Here is a 19363-nt window from a genome sequence, read left to right on the forward strand (position 1 = left end):
TACAATATTAAGTTTTATTACTATTATATCACTGAAAATTCTGTATATACAGTACAAGTTCAAACTGTAGTCTACAGTTATTGAAGAATTCTTCCATGTCTGAACTGTCTGTTTATCAAACATCTCATTGGAGTAAAAAAAGTAAAAATTGCATCAGTTGCAACAGATCACATTTCAAGATCATACATAATTTTGCAAGGAAGAAAAACATGTTTACGTCATGTTGTACAGACTGTATATGAAGAAATGTTAAGAAATATCAAAATACATTAAGACACTTGTCGACACATTTTCACTAAAATGTATTTTACAACGTGACACACAAATTATTTCATTGTTTTTAACAATGGATTTAAAATATATGTAATGAGGGACATGCTTCTAATTTGAGTTTGTGAGAGAGCTATATGTTGAGCTGGTTTTGTGGTAAATTGGAATGAAAAGTTCATTATCATCATCACTCTTCTTAAACTGTTGTGAATTTATTTTTACAACCATGATTTTGGAAGTCTGTGTGTGAGATAACAAAACTTTCCCCACTAATGAAGGTCATTCATACAGAGGGGGAGGTTCTGATACTATGGATGGACTTCATTTGAATAGAAGTGTTTTAAAATAGTAAAAAGGCTATAGATTGCCTTCTACAAGGTTAATGGGAGCTGTATAACTTTTCTTTGACTAAATGTATGACATAATATTCCTTAAGAGGGCTAGCTGATCTTCTAGATCCATGTAGGAAATCTAGCTGTGGCACGTAAGTTATATTACAAAGATATGACCCTGGGTAGACTATTATCTGTCCCTCATGCTAATTATAATTGTATCATGATGACTGGCAGTATAGCATTTATTGTTAAGGAGTGCATGGTCAAGTGCCAAAGGTATGAGGTCGGAGTGCCTTTCTGTAAGGGAAATGTTACGCCACTACTGAGCATAGTCAAAGTGCCTAAATGGTAGCAACAACTGTCAACAGTCTGGATCTTGGATCTCTGTATGAGATCAGACGTACACGTAACAATGGGCAAAATTTCATATGTAGCCTTCAGACAAATCTTAAACATGATTGCTCAAGAGAAGGTTCTTGAAAACTAATATTATCAAAACAAGTTTCATGACAATGTGAGCCCACACATTGAGAATATGTAGCAATGTTTTTCTTTACAATGAGTTAAGCACCTGGCAGTCCAAGAAATATTGGGTACGCCGCTTTCTTCAAAGTAAACATCTCATGATCCAGGGAGTACACATGTAATGGGCAGAGTTGATGCTTTGAAAAAGACTTGATTTCAAGACTTCCAGTTGTGCCATGTCGTCAATTCCATCATTTGCTTCTGATAAAGAGTATAAAAAAAGGAAGAAAAATGTGTGGTTTAGTAAGCTGTATTTCCTCTGCCACTCTCAAATTCGTAAAATTACTAATTTTTTAGATGATTTACTAATTGTTTTCATTGTTGATTTGTAAATATACGAATGCAAGGAAGCAGCTAGTTGATTGAGAGCTGAAGGCCCCCAAACCTCAAAATAGTTCTGTCTAAGCACATGTTGTACTTAATTTGAATTTGATTGAATGATATTCCGTATTGGAACGGTTAAGTTTACTTATGAATTTCAAAATTTACGAAAAGTTTCAATACCCAATTCGTAAATTTACTAAAAAATTTCAGAAGCCAGAGGAAACACAGGTAAGCGCCTCAAAAGTAAACGACGTAAACTTTTGCTCAAAATTTCCTCTAGGAATCTTTCAACCATTCACTTTCAAAATCACGGAAAAAAATCAGTGGTCACCATGTAAATTTTGATATCAGAGAGACAAATTATCCAAGATTTACTGGTATTTGAAATTTGAAATCGCCACCATCTCTGTGTTAATTCTATTGAGAAAAATACAGTTTTTGGATTTTCAAAAAAACTAAGACAATGAAAGTTTTCATATTCGAAGAGCTTCAAATTGAACCCCACAAGTGGTAGATCAGAAACGAGTTGAAAAAGTTTTAGAGTCCAAATATCTGTCCCCAGGGTACATTCTACCTTAAAGTTTAACATAGTTAGCTGAAAAGACTTGTGATTCCTCACATTATACCTGTACTAAACTATCAGGCCCATGTGTGCTCAGTGTACATAACTACAGTTGAGTTCATATGTTGTTACTGTGGCAAATGTTATCATCTGGCTAGGCCACAAGCAATCGTGTTAATTTATGGCTTTACATTGTCGAAACAATTCCCCCATTGTGGTGTTTTTGTTTAGCATTATATTTTTACATAACAGTATATGTATTGTATCACAATGAAAATGTGAATTTCGAAATGGTTGTCAATATTCTTATTCCTTGGCTTGATCAGAAACAGCTCCCTCATAGATGAACTCACTTTCATAGTATATCAGCTGAACAATCAATACACCTAGACATACACCACTTGGATGCCAGAGTATTCAAACAGTTTGTGTTGCCAAAGAAGCATACAGCTAAAAACGCATCTTTTCCACAAAGCTTTGAATTAATTGTCTTTTTAAGATTTTTAAAAATTTTCCTGTGCCTGTTTTTAGTGTCAAGGGTTTGTTTATTTTTTTACATTTGTGAACTGTTTAGAGCATTTTATGGATTAACCCTTTCACCCCCAGTTCCATGTATACAGGTCCAACTTTACCATAGAAAACAATAGATTTGGGACAAACCATGGTGGTGAAAGGGTTTATGGTATAGAAAAATAAAAAGTATTATTACTATTATTATTATATGGCTTATGGGCTTCTAAAGATGACATTGGATGAAAGCAAACAGCCCAGCAACAAAGTCACACTTGGCTTGAAAAATCTTCAAAATATCTTGCATCAGAATTGCAAGCTTCTGTATCATAAAGCAAGGACAACTTGATCTGTGATTTGTGAGTAATTGCTTTGAATGGGAGCAGTGCTGATTCACTCCTTGCCTCTCCCTGAATGAAGATTGCAGTCAGTTATATACTCTATTCACATTTAATCTTTCAAATGTGGTCAAAAATTTGAGTGACTGACTCCATGTTTTTTTTTGCCTGTGCACAAAACCCAATTGATAATGCGGGATGTCAGCATTAAACTATCATTAAAACTGATTACATATTAATTCACATTATGATCATTTCAGGTCACAGCATAGCACAAGCCAGTGTTTTCTCTGCCACTAGAATTGTACATCATATCCAAAACAATTTCCCAATTTTTTTTTAAGTCACTCTGAAGTCACTTGCTTGTAACATACAATCCAATAGAAGATGGTAATGGTACTCACCCAAGCTGTGTGCCATATTTCAAAGAATACCTGAAAAAAGAAGCAAGAAATGAAGTTTGATGGGCTTTTTCTTTTCAAAGTGTGTGATAGACTGTAACTTTTCATAAGTGACATATGACGACTATTTTACCAAGTGAACAGAATGACCTGATTTATAAAGACACTGGACCCAAGCCATTTCACTCACAAGTAGAACAAATTGTAAACAGAACTACTCATTTACCAATTTACAGTGGAGCCACTATGGAAAGCCATCATCTTGTTGGTAACAAAGGGAATTTTTGAGTTGCAAAACTACTGCCATGATCACCATAATAAATGGACTTACTGGTATATTCCTACAAGATTCTATTTTATTTTTAAAATGTGATAACTGTACAGAAAATCACATGAATGCATGCTGTGCATGATAGTTTTGAAATTGGTCATCTGGCCATCTTGTCCTGACTTTGAAGCCACAGATAATGAATGTGACTTCAATGCAAAATTTGGAACAAAGTAAGAGTTGCGATTAATGGACACAGAAAGTATTTCCAGTCAATGATAACTGAAAACTCAGATAGTCGTCAGGGATCAAGTACAAAGCAGAAAACCTGAGGAAAATCATGTTGGTTCATATCAAAAGGTTTGCCTTAACAAAGTCACCATCTCCGTTTTAGTGTATGTCATTTTGTGATGTATTCCTGGAAATCTATGAAGTGCTATGCAACACTGCACATTGATGGGATTCAAAGAGAAGCATACAATGACGCATCCTTGTAAAAACAATATATAAACTGATCGGAAAGTTAATGGATGAATAGCAAGACCGGCATCAAACCTTTTTCTCTCTGTCAGAACTTGTAATAACATTGCAAAAAATCTTTGAAAAACACAAAAAAAGCTGTAACTTGTGATAGAGGTAAGAAATAATCTACTTACAACAGCAGCACTTTTGTTTATTACTGGCCTTTGCCTCTTTCGTGCATTCTTCACAAGTGGAAGCCTTCCCATGTTCCCTATGTTCTGCATTAGGTGGTGGGTTTTGCTCTGGTGCACGCCTTCGAGAGGATTGTGAGGCTGATCATGTGAAAATGAGAAAGGCAAAAACAATGAGGGTTCACAATACTGATGATGTCATATTGGCAACAGCAAAGACTGATTCTTTGTAACAGCAAGAATTGTTTTAATGGAAAATTTGCACCCAAAACCCCAGAGTCCGTTTTACTCTGCGCCGATAGCTTCATGTGTCACTCATAACAATGGTATCTTTTATAACCTCAATTTCATGGAAAATTATGATGTAAAATTTGAAGACATCCTCGTGTCTGCTTGCCTTCATTCACGTCCATGTTTTTTAACCCTTTCACCCCCAGTTCCCTGTATGCAGGTCCAACTTTACCATAGAAAACAATGGATTTGGGACAAACCATGGTGGTGAAAGGGTTAAGTCACACTGCCTAGTGAAGGAACGTGCAGATGATGAAGGTGTTGTATCCTTATCATCCTCAGTCAAATGTGGTAAATAGTCAGAAATGATAATAGAATACTTCAACTTACACAATGGCACCAGTAACTAGAAACTAATGTCTGGTCAAACATTTTTGTTTACCACCTTAATAAAATTTTGGTCTAATCACAAATATAAAGACAAAAAGAAAAAAAAATGCAGTATAAAGGAAAATCAACACTAAATAACTGTTTAATTTTTTTGCAGTAAAAATTTTGAACATTCCAAATTTCACCCATTATGTCATTCTCACAAGGAAAATTTGATCTAAATGAATTCATTTTGTTTGCTGAGCTTATGAGACAATCTGAGATTGTTCCATTACTGGTTTGTCCTCTGTTACCTACCTGTGTTGTTGACTTGACCTGCAGATGGGGGATTTTCTATAATAGGGTCAACCTGTGCGGCATTTAATGGATCTGGCTGGCCATTCACACGGCCATGATCTGGAAATGGTTGAATTTATTATGTCAATGCAATAAGAAAAGGAAATAATCTATGGTTGTCATTCTGGAAAACTACCATTCGAAATGCACAGAAGGAACTACCGGTATATATAACAGGAACCCTGGCTAATCATATTTAAATCAAGGCTTAATGTTAAACCAGCTGAGTAACATCAATGCTACTGTGGAAGATAGTGGACGAGTTTAGCATTATACAGGCATGTACACAATGTGATATCCAAGGTGCAGTTGTAAGTTAGAATTTTTCACAAAGTCTGTGCCTCACTGTACTTTATTCATTACCTAGTGTGTGCAGTTCCTGCATTGAATTCGTTGGGGTATATTGTCAGGCAAAGAGCAACAGAAGATTCAGCTTTGCAAAAAAGTACCAAAAAAACACAGAAATAGAGCAATTGTTGCCATATGAAGTTTAGATAATCAGATAGACATCTATTATGTTCTCCATTATCATACTACCGGTATACCATGCATGTTTATATCATGCTATCGTGAGGAGCTGCTTTTTAGATGTTTGTAATTACCTGGCCTGCCATTGTGTATGCTCACCTGTGACTGATGCCGCGGGTATTTGTTGATTTTTCTTTGCTGGTGCAATGGTTTGTTGAGGCTCTTTCTCTTTATGTTGGGGACGAGCCGATGGTCACAGTAAAAGAAGAAAATTTACAAATTTAAATAAATATACAGCAAAGTACTGTGTGACAATTTCATCCCTTAAATATTGTGTATGTAAAGACTTCACATTGTCAGGGCCAATGAGGTTTCATCAAAGCACTGTACATGTATGATCAGAAAGCCTTACTTGCAAATATACACTATTCTTTGCCACCACTGATGTATCTATAGCAGCTACGCGTTGCTGAGATGAAGACATGATGGCACCATGGACACAAAATGAAGTGTTTAATGCCCATGTACTGTACTTGTCACAAACAAAATAGTTTGCTACAAATATTTTCTATGGAATTTGTAATTTGTCAAATTTTAGTCTTGATACAAGACAAAAGAAAGTATTTTGAGCAACTTTTGAAGGTCATATCAAGGGTTGCCAAGGTTACACAACTGAATATATTGCACTTCAATAGCTCAGTGCAAGGGTGGACAACACTCACGATTTTTGTAAAAAGGGCATTTTTTTAGGATTTTAAAGGGGAAGTTCACCAAGGATGATTTTTGGACACCGTGGTGCGAAGCACCAAAGGTGTCCTTTGTCGCCACAATGTCTGTGTGTGTGTCTGTCTGTCCGTCCATCCGTCCATCCGTCTGTCTGTCCGTCCGTAGACAGATTTTGTTCCACTCATAACTTAAGAACCCTTAGGTCCAATGTCATGCAATTTGGTATTTGGTATTATCATGATGAGACTTAGATCTGATTAGATTTTGGTGGGTGTGGCTTATTAATTAATTGCTCATTTGCATATTTTATGACTTTTTTGCCATAGGGCTATATCTCAAGAAATATTGAACCAAATTTGATGTGACTGTACACATACTTAATTACCCTATAGCATAACTATGGTAAAAGTTTAGTAAGTTTGGTTAATTAATTCTAATTTGCATATTTAATGAATTTTTCTAATAAGACTACCAGTATACTCAAGAACTTCTTAAGCAAATGTGATGGCTATACTTTTATCAGCTTGTAGAAACATCATAGTTAAGAAACAATTATTTTTAAAATAATGCTACACCATGAATACTGTTTTATGTGTGATTATTTTTTTTCAATAAAATAAAAATGTGTATAGTGGGTTTTCTCATAGGAGTGTACGTTAGCAGTAAGGGGTTCGTAAAGTTGTGTTTGCGGCGCCATCTAGTGGTCAGAACCAGTAAGGCCTTACGATGCTTTAGTTAGACTCTGTTTCAGATTCGGTTTCGGAATCGGTTTCGGATTCGAGTGACTGAAAGAAATTTTATATTTTCAGCCGATTAAGTTATACTGTGGAATACTTTATTTTCACTTGGAATTTATTTTCGTTACTTTCGCTGGACTTTTTTTCAGCTATAATAAAATCCAATCAGACTAGACGAAGTGAAAATTAGACACAAGCAATCTGTTTTCAGCTAAAATAAATTCCAGTGAAATAAAATAGTCCGCAGTACTTCGTATGCAAAGATAAATACTTGTCGTCAAAGTAAGTTTTTACTGGAATAACTGCTGCCATATGTTGTGCATATTTTAAAGTATAAATTGTGTGCGTATGTTCACAATTAAAATAGTCAAAAAATAGAAATTACAGAAAACTTCAAAGCACTTTAATTTGAAATTGAAAGGAAGAGTCGAGCAAGGAAATGACATTTACAAAAATATTTATATTTATATGTCACAATGTGTGTCACATGGTATGATGCTAATGTGCTGTAATACTTTGATGTTTTGATTGATGTTGTTCTCCATAGATTTCATTTTGAATGTACCATACTAAACTCCCGGACTAAACTATCACTTAATATGTTGTATAATAAAGATTGCATTGAATGTATTTCATTGTATTGTGCGAAGTACTGTTAGCTTGAATAGTCCAAACTGTATAATGCCCATAATTGCTCAAAAGTTGTAACTTTTGACTAATTTTTCAGCAGTTTTGTCTGGTGTATTCATGCACTATAGTTTCTTACTCTACTGCCTAAAGTGTTTTGTTTTTTAAACTGTATAAATTATGATTATGTGCGAAACATTTATGTCATGAAATACATGCTACTGAGTAGGGTGATCTAGTTAAAATATCTCCTTGTGTATCAGTAGCTATCATATCCTTCGAAAAAATAATAACATAACAATCCTTCGAAAAAATAATAACATAAGCTGGAAATAAAACTATTCTCTGTTATTCGAATCCGAAACCCAATCCGAAACGAATCTGAACTGAGTTCAACTGTTCAACCTCGCTCACCTAGCTCTCATGCATCGAGCAGCCATACTTTCTGTGTGTCGCTACGAGATTCAGTTCCTGCTACGTCTATCTACAGTCACACAGTGGAGCCAGTACGACATTCGGTAAGAGGTTTATTTTTGTATCCGTATTTAGAGCATGTATTAACTTTGCGTGTACCGATAATATCTGTGAGTGAATGAGAGGTGAGAAGCTGTGTGTGGAAAGAAATGGCCTCGAAGGTTATCCAAAGCACGTCACTGATAAGTCGTGTCAAAACGTGTGGCAACATCTCACCACACATCGAGTATACAGTATGGGCCCTAATTATGGTCTAGTTTAAAAAGAGTATCTAAATTTACGAGGGATCGACTGTAATCGTGTTTTCAATATTCACGGAGTTCATTCGAAAAATGTTAGTCGCGTGATGACGACGCCATTGTTTTACAATTAGGGCTTGGGCGTGCATTAAAAACAACCGTTCCCCTGATTTCTACCACACTTCGATTGAAATGATTCTTATAGTGGAAACTGAAAGTTCAACCCCGATTTGCGAGAATTTTTGGTTGTTTTGGGCATCGTAACATTTGTGGAGTACGAGTCGTGGCCCCTGTAAGGTTGTGCCGTCACGGACATAGCGGAGTAAGCGAAATGTGGTGTTTACATGGTTCAAACTAGGATATATATTTTCATTTTAGCATACCGAGTCTGAAAACAAATGACCCTCCTGGTTTCACTTTAGTAAATTACTATATCTTGTATTTTCACTGATATCGTGAAACTTGCCAAAAGACATTTAACACTTCTAAATAAACAACAATTATCAAATGTTTATAACCCATGTGTTGCAAAATGTAACTGGCGCATTTTTCTTTCCGACCATTGTACGGCGGTGCACGGACAGTGGGCTATCGCCACCGGAAATATTCACAATATATAGCAAGGCATTTCTGTGTTCAAGATATGACGGTCGATGAATTTCATTCGGTTGTAAAACGAATTTTAAAATTCACCCTCTGTGTCATAGTGTGGCGTTCAAATTATGGCTAAACATTTCAGTTTAAAATGTTGAAAAATGAAGTGTAGTCCACAGTTTGTTTCAACATATGCATATTTATTACTGGTATGTTATTTCATTTCAATAATTTAGCCCATCTTTAGTGTGTATTTTTTTATTTCTTTAGTCCATATTTGTTTAGCAGTGTTCTAAAATTTCTGAACAATTTGCAAATTATTCTGATGATATTTCAGATGCATATATTTGTGGTGATGATAACATAGTTGGTACTTTGTACAAAGATTGTAAATTTTGTGCAGTCCAGCTGCAATTGAAACATCAACTGATAATGGTGTATTAGTTTCCTATTGGATTTATATGTCAGAATTGCACAAATCTGTGCTGAAATTAGAATAATGACACTGATCAAGAATCCCATCTGATTTTAGTTTTACAGTGGGTATTGGGAGAATGTTGTTTGCAGAGGAAATGCATAATGTGCATTGAATGTAAAATCAAAATATTTAATATGAAATTTAAATCATTTTAGTGACAACCTATCTCCGGCATATTTTTCTTTCTTTTGCAGTACTGGTATTCACTGTGGCTGTACTGCAGCTGCTAATTAAAACAAGCGACCTAGCGGCCGATATACCTCCACTGTGTTTATGTACAGAATAACTATTTTGACACATGTTGATGAAGAAGGTGGAAATCTTAGATAACTCAATGCAGTGGCCAGAAAAAGTGGCTAAAATAAGCTGCAAAAATACAAAATTGAAGATTTCATCATACTTTGAATATATCACATCCGATCATCCCTAAGAACATGTCAACCAAAGCTATCTGATGAGTAGTTTTTTTGAGAATAAATATTCTGACCAAAAATGGCAACAATTGCCCCCAAAAATAAAAATTGCAGATTTCATCATAATTTCAAATATCACACTTAGTTCATATATGGAAACCTGTATACCAAATTTCAAGCTGTTAGACCAGTACTTTTTGAGAAACGCATTTTTTGACCAAAAATGAGAAAAATTGCCCTAAAATTCAAAATTGCAGATGTCATCATTATTTCAATAAATATCATTTAGTTCATCTATGGAAACCTGTATACCAAATTTCAAAGCTATCAGATGAGTAGTTTTGGAAATACACATTTTTTGACCAAAAATGGCAAAAATTGCCCCAAAAATACAAAATTACAGATTTCATCAGAAATTCAATATATATTACTAAGCTTATCTGTAGAAACCTGTATACCAAATTTCAAAGCTATCAGACCAGTACTTTTTGAGAAACACATTTTTTGACCAAAAATGGCAAAAATTGCCCCAAAATTACAAAATTGCAGATTTCATCATAATTTCCATAAATATCATTTAGTTTATCTGTAGGAACCTGTATACCAAGTTTCAAAGCTATCAGACCAGTACTTTTTGAGAAACACATTTTTTGACCAAAAATGGCAAAAATTGCCCCAAAATTACAAAATTGCAGATTTCATCATTATTTCAATAAATATCATTTAGTTTATCTGTAGGAACCTGTATACCAAATTTCAAAGCTATCAGATTAGTAGTTTTGGAAATACACATTTTTTGACCAAAAATGGCAAAAATTGCCCCAAAAATACAAAATTACAGATTTCATCAGAAATTCAATATATATTACTTAGTTCATCTATAGAAACCTGTATACCAAATTTCAAAACTATCAGACCAGTACTTTTTGAGATATACATTTTTTGACCAAAAATGGCAAAAATTGCCTTAAAAATGCAAATTTGCATATTTCTGCACAATTTGAACAAATCTGAAATAGATCATCCCTAGGGACATATCTACCAAATATCAAAGCTATCTGACCAGTAGTTTTGAAGGAGAAGATTTTACAGCGAACGTCAAAATGAACCGCAGACCAAGTTTGATAAGCCCCTATCAATTTCCCTCGCAATCTTCCAATATCCCTTGGAAAACACCGAGGTACTTTGGTCAGTAAACATACAAGTGCGCCTGCTGTGCTATCTCCATTCGATCTCCCTATGCAAGCTTCTGCATGGATCAAACCATTTTGCGCCAGTTTACAGCTATGGCTGTTTGATATCAGTGTATTCGACGAAGCTCATGGCACACTTGTTATATATTACAAAACAATGGGACACTGGAGTTCCCGAGACAGTATCATTAGGAAAATCACACGTTTTCCCAGTACTTTCTCGATCCTTTGACCCTGCCCACCCCCATCACCTAAATAGTATAGTCCATTACACAGTTGCGTCGGCCATTGTTTATTGTCATTAACCGACCACGATGTTTGTTTTCATCATCTGAACATGGAGTTTCTTAGTTTGAAGCAATTATCCTTTCATCTGTGAAGAGTTTTTACTGGTGACTATTACAATTTTCACTGCTATGCTGTTGTTTTCACAAGATGCAGACTGCTTTTCCGTGCAGTCAATCATAGACAGTTTCTCTACTCTCTACAGTCCATGGAGTCAATGCATGCCAGTTCACACGTGCACTATGCTGTTGATCGGCACATGACATCCTCATGTCAAGTTTTGGGATTTTTTTGATGCTGAAATTTCACCAATTGCCATTTCTTTATTCAGAGATTGTGTAATCAGTTTGATGTAAAACAGCGATATAAACACTGTGTCAGTTAATCTCGGAAATTCGGCTGAGTTTTGCTGTCTTTTATCTATGGTTGTCGATCAGTATGTGCACTGCATTAGGGCCTGTATAGAGAGACCCTGATGTAATCAAGGTATGCCAGTTCATAAAATCGTGAGCATATTTTTTCTCTGTCGACGTCGATTTGCCTTACAATGGATTTTTAGGCAAGAAAGAGCATCATAGAAAAATGGTTGACAGACGTTTCCCAAATCAGTATCGCCGCAGAAATACATCGCATGCTCAGCACTGTGAACGATGTCATAATGAAATACCGGAGAACAGGAGTAAAAGTTCACCGGCCGGCCGAGAGTCAAATCAGGGCCTCACTCAGTACAGCGACATTGTCTTTCACTAGATATACTAACTGGCTGTATCTCAGTCGTTCCGTGTGAATGTTTCTAATTTTACCGTGGAACTCAACTTGTACTTGAGACATTGCCATTGCCTATTCCATGTGCTCTTACACTGACATTTGTTTACTTTGCAAGCTCATGGAATTTACTATTCAGTTTGGGTAAAGTATGTCATGTGACATGACTGCATACGGGAAATACTTCACGATAACAGGATCGACGCACGTAACAATGCAAAACAGTTCTGTGAAAAATCGAGTTTGAAATTATTTTACAATTAAAGGTCTTAAAATCGCATGCTTTATTTCATTTCTTGTCAACCACTTTGGGCTTCAAAATGGTTTCTTCCAGAAAGGGAGCCAGAAATAGAAGGGAGATCGAATGGCGATAACACAGCAGGCGTCTGTATGTTTATTGCCCTGTTTATCGGCAACACTAACCAAAGTACCTCGGTGTTTTCCAGGGATATTGGAAGATTGCGAGGGAAATTGATAGGGGCTTATCAAACTTGGTCTGCGGTTCATTTTGACGTTCGCTGTAAAAGATTTTTTACCAAAAATGACAAAAATTGCCTTAAAAATACAAATATGCAAATTTCACCACCATTTGAACAAATCTGATTTAAGTCACCCTAAGCAAACTGCCTTTTAAATTTCAAAGCAATTGGACGAGCAGTTTCAGAGAAGAAGATTTTTTTACCAAAAACACCAAAAAATGCCCCCAAAAATACAAATATGATATTTCACCATGATTTGAACAAACTGAAGTGAGGTCATCCCAAGTGAACTGCATATAAAATTTCAAAGCAATTGGACTTGTGGTTTCAGAGGAGAAGGCAATTGTTGACGGACAACGACGGATGACGGACGCCGCCGCCGGACGCCGCCGGATAATCAACCTATTTGATAAGCTCCGTGTCGCTGACAGCGGAGCTAAAAATAAAATAAATCAGAATACACACACTTAGTACACATACATTTGACAACAACATCCAACAGTGACATTGACATACATACTAACAAGCAGAGCTTGTTAGTTCTAGAATATACAGAATATTATCTCACATAGTGAGTGTCTGAATATTATTCTGAATTGTATTCCAAAGCACATTCTGAAAGTACTGTTCTGGAATATACAGAATATTATCTCACATAGTGAGTGTCTGAATGTTATTCTGAATTGTATTCCAAAGCACATCCTGAAAGTACTCTTCTGAAATATCCAATTACAGTACCTTCTGAATACTTTCTAGAAATACTGAGCTTTTCATAGTTCACCTATGCAAGTATTTTGAACTATCATTGATAGTGAAGGCATTGACAATAAACATTTAATATTTACGTGCATTATATATTTAATTGAACTTGACATTTTAGAAATACACTGACAAATATGACACAGAAAAGAAAAGTCAAAAAGCATCAAACCTTGCAAAGACATTATACATGGAGAGTTGAAGGTCTTCCCCAAAAAGCCAATATGAGATTGTCTCAATCAGAGGTGATGGCAATTGTCTATATCGTGCTATAAGTTATGGGATGATTACACTGTCGCGTGACTATGCTATTCAAGTTTAGTCAATTTCACATTCTTTGCCACTGCACCATCTCCCTTATACATACTGATGACCCAAGGTGTCCACTTAAGTCTCACTTTGATTACATATGTGCTAGCTTTGTGGTCACTTACCCCGGAAAAGCTATTTTCGCCATTTATAACTCGCCTGATATTTTACAAAAACTGATAGAAATAGTACAGGAAGTTGCCCATGTATTTGAATCATGGGAAAAAGCGCCAAGCTTGGAGCTTGCATAATGTGATATGGAAGGGACCATCTTCCATGGGTATGGCATTTTCCACTCACCCATGCTTAAACCAGCTGTGTGTATTTTCATTGCTTTTTGTTAATACTGAGTATCCTTGCATAACGATGATTCACTTGTAAAAACTGTCTACTTTCAGATTTTGTGTGGCTGTTCTCTACTGTGTTACTGTGAGTGGACAATGTGGGGGCCATACCCATCCGAAGATGGTCCCTTCATATCACATGATGCAAGCTCCAAGCTTGGGGCTTTTTTCCCATGATTCAAATTACACGGGCAACTTCCTGTAACATTTTTATCGGTTTTTGTAAAAAATTGCCTGAGTTATAAATGGTGAAAATAGTTTTTTCCTGGGTAAATGACCACAGAGCTACCACATATGTAAAATTAATCCTTGGTGAACTTCCCCTTTAATTTACCAATTAAAAGCACACACACGAGAAAATCTTAAAGCTTAAGCCTCTTTCTCCCATGTTGCATTTATTTCTATGGTTTGTCTATGGAGCCTGGTAGAAAGAGGATTATAATGAATAGAAGTAAACAATGCAATGTTGAAAAGTGTATAAGGTTCTTGCCCTACTGATTTAAGTTACAGGGTTTCCCAGCCCTCTTATCCTCAAGACTGAGGAAATTTGTCATTCGAGTTAAGGTAGAACACACCTCGGGGACAGACATTCGGATGCTCAAACTTTTACAATTTTCATCTGATATACCACATGTGGGGGTTCATTTTAAAGCTCTTGGTGAAAGAAAACTTTTCACCGGCTTAGTTTTTCGAAATTCGAAAATTTTTATTTTTCTCCATAGAGTTAACACAGGGATGGCGGCTATTTTGAATTTGAAATATCTGTAAATCTTGGGTTATTTGTTTCTCTAGAACCAAAATTTGCACGGTGACCCCCGATTTTTATTCTTGATTTCGAAAGAGAACTGTTGAAAGATTCCTTGATGAAATTTTAAGCAAAAGTTTAAGTCTTTTACTTTCGAGGTGCATACTACCTTAATATCCCTCTTGCATCAAGCCATTGAGTGTCATGACCGTGTGTCTTTGTTAATCTGTTAACATTACATTGGTATTTTATAGATTGTCTTTTCTATATTACATGCAATAAAATTTATTCTGATGTGGTTTTAACTCACCAGTGTACTTTCTTTCAAGATTATGAGCGAGCTGCATGTTCCTTATTCCCTTCAATCCACCGATCAAACAATCAAGTGATGCGTCTTTGCCCAATCTTTCCTGCCATGTCATCAAGAGTTGGTATTTCATCTCCTTGGCATTCCCTTGATGATTGTGCACAACATCTTCAATATCTCCTTCCCGCAATTTGAGCCTCCTTACAAGAAATTTACAGTCTCCTGGGGAGATATTCTCAACTACATCAAGAATAGCATCGTCCAGATTGCCAGCAGGAGCATCTCCTGCCTCTGTAAATTTGATAAAAAAATAAGATATACCCCTTTTCCTGCCAAGTCCATACATAAACTGTAAAGTTGATTTTTTTTGGACAAAAGATGCTATAACATACCAAGCCAAGTGGATGAAAATACGTCATGTTTTGGCTCAATACCGCTTTTTACTGACTTGGCTGATGGGGAAGTGATACAGTTATTACTGTCTGGCAGGAAAAGGGATACATGTATAAGTCAACATAATGAGCATATACATGATTCCAGCACACAGACTATTACATTATCAAGACGCTTGTACCTTTATGATAAAGGTTGCTGCATCATGCACCAAATGAACTCTAGGCTAAAGCCAGCACACAATTTAATCTGTGATGTGGATGCCAGCATGTCACTTCCCTCTCACATTCTCAAGGCAATTGTGCATCAGGCTTACCATACAAGGTTTTTTGTACATGTTGTAATACAGCACATGTCATTTAATAATCGGTTTCTTTACGTTAACGGAATTACAATAACACTTACAAATACACAATGGCATTACCTACTTAGAACATGGCACATGTCTGCCAGAATAGAAGAAAGCCTATACATCCAGTTCGCCCATCATGTCTCATGAACGGTGAAAACATAGGGTCATAAGGTGTTATCAGTCATGGCAAGAGTGTAAAAAAATTAATAAATTTATCATTATGAATACTGTCCATAAAAATTATATATTTCTGTCATTATTGCATACTTCCAAAAGAACCCTACCTAGAACCTTGACCGCGTGCATCAAGTTACCTTGCAATGCTATTGCTGCAACTATATTGACCATATTTCTGAGGGTCTGTGCTACAACTGTGTGAGTTTGGCATAGGCCTACATACTGATCATCATTCAGGATTCGAGTGCTGTAAGGTACTATTTGTAACTGTACAATAATGACAGAAATATTATTTTTTCATTAAGAATATTCGTAATCATAAATATATTCTAACAGGGTCTGTAGGACAACTGCGTGAATTTTGCATGAAAACTAATCGTCATTCAGGATTCAAGTGCAGTAGGGTTCTTTTGGAAGTATACAATAATGATAATGATAATGATATAATAATAATGATAAATCTATTAATTTTTTTACACTCTTGCTATGACTGATAACACCATATGACCCTACGGTGAAAATGGCTTTTCCAGAATAAGCGATCCCAAAGCTAGCACACATCATGAAAAAATTAACCTTGGTGAACTTCGTGTTTAACTAATTTCTTTGCATAAATTATCTCTTATCATTATAATTGGCACCTACATGCTAGCAATGCCTCCTGGAAATAACATATTGTCTGCCAGAATGAAAGCCAGAATGAAAGAGTGTGCATCCATTTCATCTATCGTGTCTTATATATCTGACTATCAGAAAACATATATCTTACTTCTTTGCTGATTTCTTTACATAAATTATAGCTATTATTATACTTTGCACCTAAATGCTATGCCAATGGAACACAATGTACCGTCTGCCAGCGAAAGAAAGTTTATCCATTTCACCTGGACTGATTCCCAAATCCTAACGAATGAAACCCTCGATAAAGTTTCTCACCGTTGGCTGTAGCATCTGGTTCTTCGCACGCCTCGGCTTGGTGAGCTAGTGTGCGTCCAACTCGAATCCAGAAGTTTTGGCTTCCCCATTTAATGCACTTGATCGACTGAAGGTAAGTTGGCAGTACAACTTCGTCGTTTAGCTGTATCGGTGCGAATCGGTTTCTGTTCTCGGGTTTGTTTTCTTCAAGGAGTCTTGTGACTGCATTCAGGCCGTCAAAGTGGAGTTGTTCGTTTGAATGCCTTGGCAACAGTACGAATGTAACGGCAGAGTCCCGTACTGCGTTCTGTATATGATCGTGCTTGTACCCTCCGATCGGGAAATCCCTATCTGGCGAGCAGCCTTTCTTGCCCTGAAATCGCTTTTCGGCTTCATTCACGAATTCTTCCGCAACACTCTCACTCTCGCTGTCGTTCGTATCGTAAAGCACAAAAAAGTCGTACTTAAACTCACGCGACATAATTTGCCGAACCGTTTTTCCTCTTCTTGACAGTTCTTTCGTCTTTCATATTTCTGTTTAACCTTGTACAGGATATTTCACCCCTGACCCCTCTGCATTGTTTGTTCGTATTTCTACTCTCATGAGATGCAGCGCCCTCACTGTCGGGCAAACATTTAACAGGCAACTACAAGTATAAAATCATTTCTCCTTCTATTTCATTCTACTTCTTAGTATGGAAATCCGGTCACGACATGCGATATGCGACCTGCGACTTCAAAACTGCGACCTGCGTCCTGCGAGTTTGGAACATGCGACCTGCGACTTCGGCATTTAGACCTTGTGTAACATGCGACTTCACACACAGTATGGAAGACCGGTCACGTATGGAAATCCGGTCACGACATGCGACATGCGACCTGCGACTTCAAAACTGCGACCTGCGTATTTGTCAAACTGCGACCTGCGTATAGCCTACTAGGGGTTAGTGGTTAGGGTTAGGGTTAGGGTTAGGTTTAGGGGTAGGGTTAGGTTTAGAGTTTAAGTTAGGGTTAAGGAAGTCGGACCCCCAACCAGAAGACAAGTTTTGAGCCTTGCTTCTCCCCAACCCCGCCGGCCAGGGCAACGTTGGGCCGCCGGGAGCCGACGCATCTCTGCGGCTGAGCGCCCACTGCAACCGTACCCCGAAGTCGGACCCCCGACAAGAAGACAGGTTTTCAGCCTTGCCTCTCCCAAACGCCGCCGGCCAGGGCAATGTGTAGCTAGGGTTAGATCGCAGATCACAGTTTAAAGACGCAGGCCGGGGATGCAGGTCGCATGTCGCAGGTCGTGACCGGTACCTGCGTCCCCGGCCTGTAAACTGTGATCTGCAACCTAACCCAAGCTACATGTTGCCCTGGCCGGCGGCGTTGGGGAGAGGCAAGGCTAAAAACTCGTCTTCTGGTTGGGGGCCGACTTCCTTAACCCTAACCCTAACCCTAACCCTTAACCTAACCCTAACCCCTAATCCTAACCCTAACACTAACCCTACGCAGGTCGCAGTTTGACAAACACGCAGGACGTAGGTCGCAGTTTTGAAGTCGCAGTCGCATGTCGCATGTCGTGACCGGATTTCCATAGTCACGACATGCGACATGCGACCTGCGACTTCAAAACTGCGACCTGCGTCCCGCGAGTTTGAAACATGCGACCTGCGACTTCGGCATTTAGACCTAGGTGTAACCTGCGACTTCACAACAGCGACCTGCGTGTTTGTCAAACTGCGACCTGCGACTTCACAACTGCGACATGCGACAACAACACGTAACGTTTCATGGTGTTTTCCTCAGTATTAGATTGGAGGCGTCTTGCGTGAACTTTAATCCTTTGAGCGCCAAAGTCTATTTTTGTCCCCTTTATATAATAAACCCCTGTCAATTTTTCTCCAATTTTTGGGGAAAAACCTGTAGCCAATGAAATGTGATGTCGATTTGGTCCAAAATTATCAAAAAATTACAGAAAAATCATACAATTGGTAAAATTTTGCACTAAAATTTTGGTGGGAGAAAATTACAGCGCTCAAAGGGTAAAACGTGGAAAGGAGATTTAACGTTCAACATCGATCAATTAATAAGCCATTGCTTTCGCTTTGGTAAATCGTTCACCAAGTCTGGCAAAACTCAATTCATGTACACACCAGTTCACTCATTTTCATCTGGAGAGAGAATTTTATGACGGAAATGTTGACAGTCCGTGTTAATGCATGGAAAATAATATGCTACGTGATAGGCATTTATATGTTTATATTATAATTTCAAATTATTTTAGATATTCTTCGTCTGCCTTACCTCGCTTCTTTCCTTATTTTATCGACAAACTTTTTGATTTTTAGAAATCTCTGGTATTTATCCTCATTTCACTGTGGTATAACCATCTAGCTGTCTGTTTAATTCATCAGTTGTCCCCCCCCCCCTGTATCATAACTGAGTCAGTGTCATTGCAA

General features: G+C 37.2%; 1 protein-coding gene across 2 annotated transcripts; it reads right to left on the minus strand.

Moving 5' to 3' along the window:
- LOC139151389 (uncharacterized) lies at nt 1-17507 on the minus strand. Of its 2 annotated transcripts, none has more exons than XM_070724160.1 (7): nt 16944-17507; nt 15089-15376; nt 5771-5839; nt 5105-5203; nt 4190-4327; nt 3269-3298; nt 1-1328 (listed from the first exon to the last, which is right to left on the minus strand). In XM_070724160.1, the coding sequence occupies exons 1-6, from the start codon at nt 17401-17403 to the stop codon at nt 3288-3290; spliced, it is 1065 nt and encodes a 354-aa protein (XP_070580261.1). In that variant the 5' UTR covers nt 17404-17507; the 3' UTR covers nt 1-1328; nt 3269-3287. The 2 variants fall into 2 exon arrangements, with proteins under 2 accessions (XP_070580261.1, XP_070580260.1); XM_070724159.1 differs by having other exon boundaries at nt 1-1331.
- Nucleotides 17508-19363: the final 1856 nt, after the last annotated feature.

This window comes from Ptychodera flava, chromosome 15 (genome assembly GCF_041260155.1).
Source record: "Ptychodera flava strain L36383 chromosome 15, AS_Pfla_20210202, whole genome shotgun sequence".
Classification (NCBI taxonomy): domain Eukaryota; kingdom Metazoa; phylum Hemichordata; class Enteropneusta; family Ptychoderidae; genus Ptychodera; species Ptychodera flava.

What these genes read in the sequence shown, in the direction of transcription:
- LOC139151389 (XM_070724160.1), bottom strand. Translation starts at nt 17,403, where the DNA reads ATGTCGCGTGAGTTTAAGTACGACTTTTTTGTGCTTTACGATACGAAC. An exon ending in TCTTGAAAGAAAGTACACTG is followed by an intron (nt 5,840 to 15,088) that starts GTGAGTTAAAAC and finishes CCCAACATAAAG; the next exon opens with AGAAAGAGCCTCAACAAACC. An exon ending in AGGTCAAGTCAACAACACAG is followed by an intron (nt 4,328 to 5,104) that starts GTAGGTAACAGA and finishes TCACATGATCAG; the next exon opens with CCTCACAATCCTCTCGAAGG.